Source organism: Atta colombica, unplaced genomic scaffold (genome assembly GCF_001594045.1).
Source record: "Atta colombica isolate Treedump-2 unplaced genomic scaffold, Acol1.0 scaffold387, whole genome shotgun sequence".
Taxonomy (NCBI): Eukaryota; Metazoa; Arthropoda; class Insecta; order Hymenoptera; family Formicidae; genus Atta; species Atta colombica.
Window position 1 is genome coordinate 1 of NW_017259496.1, and position 7,520 is coordinate 7,520.

Here is a 7,520-nt window from a genome sequence, read left to right on the forward strand (position 1 = left end):
CCTGCTGAAAAACATATGGCCTTCCGGACGCCACAGTTTCCATCCACGACCTCACTACATTCATCAGAACGCGCAAATACACTTCTTTTGTGACAGTTTCCCCTTCTTTAAAGAAATATGGTGGCATGACATCACCCTCACTGGATACAACACCTAACACATGAACGTTGACCGGAAATTTCGTTTTGGCAACAGGGGCATCCTCGGGGTTATAGACGAACCATCGGTCATTCTTCCGGTTGATTTTGGCACCAACAGTAAAAATTTTTTCGTCAGAAAAGAACCTGATTCGTCCCGATGCTTTGTTTTTCAAAGAACACAATAGCAGATTGCAGCGAGCAACTCGGCTTGTCCTGGCAGTCTCAGAGAGCATCTGTCGTATCTTTAATATGTACGATTTGTATTGAATGTTCTCCTCAGCAATTCGACGCATTGTTGATTCGCTTACATCAACAATCGAATTTTCGCAATGATTGCCCTAGGTCATCTGAAATCAACGCTTGAGCTCTTTCAACGACTGCGGGGGTTCTAGCAGTGCGTTCTTTCGAGTGACTCTTCCTTGTTGGCATACTGGAATCTTCGTTAGACTGTTTTAAAGCCATATATTTTGTCACAACGTTATAAACGGTTGATCTCGGGTATCCAAAGAATTATTTCCGTTGCTGAGCGCTCAGCGCGAAGGCTTTCGATGATCGCGACTCTTCGATTATATTTCGCACTTGGTTTCAACATCGCAGCCATTTTGAGAATGACTGTTTATTAGAAGCATCAGACTTTCTCGGACGCCAACAGTTACCTCTGGCGGAGGCACAATATAGAGGAAAATTTTAATTGAAATTTGTCCGAATTTTGCTGATGCACCCTATATATATATACTTTTCTATGATAAAATACATGCAGATATTATGAGGTTATATTTAATGAATATTGATTTTTGTTGATATTTACATAACTTTTTTCATTTATTTATAGTTAACAATGTTATCGTGATTACATGAATTGAATTTTAAATGTGTGGGTACAAAAAATTCAAGATAAGTCGAATCCTCATATTAGCGGGATATTAGTAATTGTAATTATTAAAAAATAAAGAATTGTTAAATTATAGAATTGTTAATTTTATATAATAAATTTTTTAGTATAAATGTTTTTTAAAATCTCGTTATTATCGAGTTCGGCTCATCTCGAACAGTTGATATCCGAGAAACTTGTAACTATTGCATAAGGAAATCATTCTATCCGTTTATTTTTAAGAGATGCTTTTTACAAATACTTTATCAGAACATATTTGGCAGAACATATTTTCTCGCAAATTTTAATGTTATATTAAAGATAAAAATAGTAATTGTACTTGACATGTTATCAAAATTATTATTATCGCTAAGTAGTCTGAAAGATTCACACCGCAGTCCTGTAACAAGATCATTGATATTTGACGAATTGCTTAACTTTTCTTTGTAAATGGATCTTATAAAAATCTGAATTTATGTAGAATCTGAGTACAAAGTTCGCTTTCTATGAAGATTGTTCTTTTTTGTATCGAACACTAATCAGCATAATACGAGGCGGAGGGATTTTGATATGAAATTATTGAGATAATTATTTTGAACGCGATGAAAGTGCTGTTATAAATATTATTAATAACTCTTTATCGCGATATTATTAAGTTTTACATTCGCAATTTAATAGTAAATACTTAATTAATAGTAAATAATTAATAGTAAATATGATCTAATTGTTGTTAGTATTTCTTCTGCGTTTATCAATATTTCATTAAATTGGTTCAAAAACATTGGTTTAGAAAAATTTGTGTTATCGTATGTACTTTGGACATTTTCATATAATCCCTTCATTACAGAAATTTGTTAATTATGCCCTTATGTTATCATTTTTATTATATTTTGAACAACATTGATAATTGTACTATAAGTAAGTATTATAATTTTAATATCAAATCGTATAAAGGATAATAAAAAAAGAATAATATTTAAAAAGTTATTGCAATTTCATTAGCAAAATACAATAAAATAATTAGACATAAACATAAAAAAAATTAATTAAAATAAAATACTTACCTGCAAAAATTTTTGGTTCATATAATATATCATATAATATATTGAGTTATTATCTCCAGCCTTGAAAAACAGACAATGTACCCTAAGAAAAGAAAAGGACATTGTTATGTAGTTTACATCCATTTTGAGAAGGACAAAATAATGCGCGGCAGCATTTTGTGGTTACAAGTTTTGGGCCGTCATGTTCTTTCTCAGGTTTCTCTCTGCTTATATAAAAATTGCCGAATAACGGATATATAAGATAATTGATTAAGATAATATCTTTCAAAGTTCTTTATGAAATATCTCAGAAAGATTTCTTAACAAATTCTAAGATATTCTAAAGTTATCTCATGCGTCGATTTCAAACATTCTACTTATTGATAACTAAAAAAATATAATTGCGGAAATTGTAAAATAATTATAGTAGAGAGGACTTTTCAATTTATACTTTCATGGACAATGCGTACATGCTCGACTCTTACGACTGGATCACTCTGTATATATTCAGTCATATTTATTTTATTAATTATTTTATATTACTTTTCTTGGTGTTAGCAATTCCATCATAGACATTTTATCGTTAGTACGTGGCTACGTAAGTTTTCGAATCGAAAATGGATTGGCGCTAGTGTATGAACGATTTTGATGTTTTTCTCACAAGAAATGCCGGATCCAGGGATTTAAAATATACTAAAATCCGAGTGAGAATTCCAGTATACTTATAAGTTTAGTGAATAAATTATTGATTTTTATAATTGAAACTAATCCCTAATTTGATTTAAACTAATAATAAATAAAAGTGTTGCTTGTTCTTAAATAATCAATTCCATGTCGTTTTTATAGTTAGTGATATAATATCACATGCGGTTATGTCGAGTTTAACCTCAAATTGAAGAGCAATCCTGTGTCTGAAGGCAGGTAAAATTCGTAAAGAAACGACTTGAATTTTACAAATCTCGGGAAGAAATGAAGAGTGCGATGACAGTATTCAGAAACGTGCGGACCAGCGAGTTCGCAGTGGCGTTTCGCACATACTATAGAAAATATTGCACCACAGAGAATGATACGACGACAACGACGACGACACAGAAGGTGATCCATCCGTACAATCAAATTCATCCGTGGAAATCGGAGAATGAATTTGTAAAAGATTTGCTGAAGAACGTTATTTATAATTCAGGTGGAGAAATTATTGTATATCTAGGATTAATGTATTTTTTTCTAGTAAGATTAATATAGTTATTTTCATTATTATAAGACTGATGAATTTTATAGATTTGTCTCTCATTCCTGTACTAACTACACTAGAACTTTTACTTTTGCCAAATATTAAATGTATACCTATCTTATTTTAAGTTCCAAAAGTTTGTACTAGTTCAGCTATAAAAAACAGATTCTATAATTGTTCTATTTTATGAAAGTTAATAAAATTCTTGCTTTTTGATGTAATTTTAGCATTATTGTGACGAATAAACATTAAACAATGTTATTTGCAATAATCGTTAATATTATAATTAAAAATGTTATTTTATATCAGTTATATTTTACTTGCATATATTATTTTAACATGAAAATTTTCTTTTATCATTTTGTAAAAGTTAGTAATCTTCTTTTTAATATAATTTTATAGTATTATTGTGATTATTATACGATGTTTTTTTAATGGCCATTAACCTTCTGGAGTTGATGTCAAAATCTGTAATTATTAACGCTGGATCAGTATGAGATATTTAATGTTGAAAGAGGTACTAATTAATTTCGAGGAACCAAAATGTATGACTTGTATAAAAAAGAATAAATATATTTTAATACAAATAATCCAAAATTGTAATAATGAAGAAGATATTTGATTATTTTTCTGTAAAATTACAATTGACGTGTTAATAGATACAAGAGTTAAGAATTAATGAAATTAAAATATATTTTTTATCTTAACATTACTTCACAGAAAAAGTTGAATTATTTTTATTCATCAAAATCTTTGTTGTCCAAATAATAACTACCTAGAATGTTGATATATTCAAGACACAAAAATTTGAAACTTGAACTTTTTGAGCAGCACTGTATTTTCCTGTCTTTGCATGATTCAAAATCAGGCATCTCAAATAAAATGTTAATTCTTTTCAAATCTTAGAGATCAAACATTTCTTGAAAAGAATTATTTTTATAATTAGTCTATTTAAAATATTACTTTGATGACTGATTTACACAAAATAATTCTTACTTTTCTGAATGAAAAATATAAATAGATTGAAAATCATACTGAAATTCTTCAAATCATGAAAAGTAATCACTTCATAGTATCTGATAATCTGCTAAATTTAAAGGAAATATAATGAAAATATAGAAGAAAAAATACTAGAGAAAGATATTTTGCAAGTCTTGGGGCATATTTGGATTCCCACTTGAGAACACGTCATCAGAATATGTTTTTGAATAACAATCTAGCAGTAATAAAGAGATTTATAATTAAATTCAATATGCACTGTCAGTTCTGGAGGAGTTATATTAATATTGAAATTCAAGAAACATTAAATCACAGTCATTTTGTTTGCTTAGATTATTTTAAATATGATGGTTTCCTTTTATCATCAGAGTTGGTTTTTCCATATACAGGAATTTCATTATTTATAATAAGAAATTTTTAGTTATATTAAAAGGGATATTAAAAATAGTATTAAAAGAGATATTATATCGTTGTAAAGTTATATATATATATATGATATTGATTAGAAATAAAATATCTATATATTTTTGTTTTACTTAGCTGATAAAAGTGATACATTAGAATATTAATTTACGAATACTTTTTTTGCAGATGGAATAATTGCAATAAACAAACCATATGGCATATCTTTACATCCAAAGTCAAATATAAACACATATCTGCATTCACATCATAAGATTGTAGGAGCAGCAGATTATTCTTTAAACGATGTTTTGCCATATCTTGCAAAGGAGTTAAATGTACCGATGTTAATACCATCTTTTGGAGCAGAGAAGTCATCATCCTCTCCCTTCTTTTTCTCTAAAAAAAACCATTTTATTTATTTACTTCTAATCTTACTTTATTTATAGATATATGAGCGGCGTATATATTTTCGGAATTAACGAAAAAGTGTATCACCAATTAGAACTGTCAAGAAGACGAAGTCAAGGTATATACAGGAAATATTGGGCAGTAACAACTAGAGTTCCAAACGAGATCAAAGGAAAACATCATTTAGCAGTAGTTTTAAAAATATCTGCATCAGGAGTTAAAAAGGTATACCTCCATATATACATTTTCGCGAAATAATTAATATTCACTGAAGTAACAATTACATGTGCATTTCAGCCTATTATCTTGACTCAATGGAGTAAGAATATGATAAAGAAGGGTGAAGCCAAAATAATGAATATAGATTATAAAGTCATAAGCAATTCGACGCATAATTTAAGTTCGCTAATAGAAATTGTGTCATCCTTAAAAAAATGGCACAGTATCAGGTTATTTGCTTCCACTATGCTATACAGTCCGATTCTTGGAGATAATATTTATGGATCACGAGTCCAAGAAATCATGGGTACATGGTTAAAAATCGATCCATTTGCTGATTCCAATTATAATTTACCAAAAATAAATCAACAATTACTAAATCTATTAAATATAAAACTAAGTCAACAAGAAATTATTCCAGTACACTTACATTTGAAAAGTATACACTTAATCGACAAAAAGAAAAAAGATTTAGTAATAGAAGCTCCTTTGATGAATCCATTCGATTGGACTTGCAAGCAGCTTAAGTTTAAAATACCTGATGAAATCAATTCCAGTAATGAAGATAATGAAGAAAAGTTAGTTTACATGAATGCACATGATAGCAATTAATTCACATACTATCTCTCGCTAAGTATTTTGATTGTAATAAAAAGGATTTTAATTAAATTGAAAACATTTATTTCTTTGCGTACATTTTCATACATTTAATCAATCAGATAGATAACATAATGATTAATGAGATAGCACATGTTTGCCTTTTAAGATTCTTCTTTGAAGAATTTTTCTACCATTTGGTGTCGATAGCCTTGCAAACCAGCCATGCTTTTTTATTCGTTTCCTTTCATTAGGATGAGGAAAGTGATATCTCATTCTGTTTCTCACAAATGTTAAACCCCATGGGCTCCACACGGATGTTGCAGTCACGGTCGACAAAAGTTGGTTTGAAGCCTGTCTGTTAACAAAATATGATGTTATATAATGTATTTATACCTTGTTTTAATACTTCAATGTTGTATTTGTTTTATATAAATCTTTAGTATCTACGATGATTTTTCAGTTTTTTATTGCACATGATAGGATGTCCATATTCCGAACAACATATCATGAATTTTCATCATTTTTTATAATGTACAAAAATTATTAAATGATTCTTCTGTATTTTAACATTTTTAGAAACTATAAAGTTGTGTATTTAAAAAAGAAGAAAGAATAAAGATATTATTAATAAGATTATTATTTAGCTAGATTTTCAAAGAAATATTTCAAAGAAAAGAAATACAGAAGAAAACTGATCCAATCATGTGCACTATAGGTTAAGTAATGCAAATAAGTTTACTATGTTTATAACTTATTATATTACTTTTATATTATATTTGACATTATAATTTAATTTGTTTCTTCTACAAAATAATTACAAAATAATTGGCATGCAAAAAGTATCAGTTGAAATGCACTTGACAATGGATGTGTTTACGATTGATAATATGATACGCATCGACAGGAATTATTATAAAAAGTATTAATTATAGAGACTAGAAACAAAAGTTGACATTTACGGCAAGGATTGAAATATGCCCGAAATCAATTTGCCGAACATTTTTTCATATCTTAAACGTCCTAATATGATGTAGAATTCAAGGTTAAGTTTTACGCGCAGTCGAGTCAACAATCACGCATGCGCGGCATGACGCACGACATCTGACCGGCGAAAATCATCGAACGTTTCCGAAAACCACCGAAATTCGAAAACCGACAGGACATGCTGTTACGTGGCACACTCTGGTAGCGCAAATTAAAGTTTTATGATTTCATCGCTGCCACTGTTGCCGCTAAATGACGGACTCATTGCAAAATTCGATCTGCATCGTAAAAAGTAAGTAAAATATCTGTAATATAGTCATCACGTTTCATTTATAAAAACTGCAACGCGCAATATTATTATTAATGCAATTTCAGTACTTAAACAAGGAAAGAGTAGCCGGGTGGGGGAGGGGGAGGGGGGGAGTCATTTTTGTGCGAAGAAGAAAAACATCAAGGTATTTATCATAGAACAAAGTCAAAATAGATTCCGATCAGAATTATTTCGTTTTCCCCCAAAAATACAATAGAAATCTAGTGAATGATTGAATAATTCCGATCGGAATCCATTCCAATTTTGTTCCATTAGATGCCTAAGTCACGATAATGTCAAACTGACATTA

General features: G+C 29.4%; 2 protein-coding genes across 2 annotated transcripts; one reads left to right on the forward strand and one right to left on the reverse strand.

The window, feature by feature from the left end:
• The first annotated feature begins 2,694 nt into the window (after positions 1-2,694).
• LOC108691082 (RNA pseudouridylate synthase domain-containing protein 4-like) lies at positions 2,695-5,958 on the forward strand. The gene is made up of 5 exons (XM_018198719.1): positions 2,695-2,758; positions 2,901-3,237; positions 4,876-5,059; positions 5,136-5,322; positions 5,395-5,958. The coding sequence occupies exons 2-5, from the start codon at positions 3,024-3,026 to the stop codon at positions 5,926-5,928; spliced, it is 1,119 nt and encodes a 372-aa protein (XP_018054208.1). The 5' UTR covers positions 2,695-2,758; positions 2,901-3,023; the 3' UTR covers positions 5,929-5,958.
• Positions 5,959-5,972: 14 nt separating this feature from the next.
• On the reverse strand, positions 5,973-6,975 carry LOC108691083 (39S ribosomal protein L34, mitochondrial). Its single transcript, XM_018198720.1, has 2 exons — positions 6,876-6,975; positions 5,973-6,271 (listed from the first exon to the last, which is right to left on the reverse strand). Exons 1-2 carry the CDS (start codon positions 6,914-6,916, stop codon positions 6,052-6,054), a joined length of 261 nt encoding a protein of 86 aa, XP_018054209.1. The 5' UTR covers positions 6,917-6,975; the 3' UTR covers positions 5,973-6,051.
• Between the last annotated feature and the right edge of the window lie 545 nt (positions 6,976-7,520).

Coding starts and splice junctions, on each gene's coding strand:
- LOC108691082 (XM_018198719.1), top strand. CDS start 3,024: ATGAAGAGTGCGATGACAGTATTCAGAAACGTGCGGACCAGCGAGTTC. Junction 5,060..5,135: donor CCATCTTTTGGAGCAGAGAA/GTCATCATCCTC, acceptor CTTTATTTATAG/ATATATGAGCGGCGTATATA. Junction 5,323..5,394: donor CTGCATCAGGAGTTAAAAAG/GTATACCTCCAT, acceptor TGTGCATTTCAG/CCTATTATCTTGACTCAATG.
- LOC108691083 (XM_018198720.1), bottom strand. CDS start 6,916: ATGTTCGGCAAATTGATTTCGGGCATATTTCAATCCTTGCC. Junction 6,272..6,875: donor GGCATATTTCAATCCTTGCC/GTAAATGTCAAC, acceptor TTTTGTTAACAG/ACAGGCTTCAAACCAACTTT.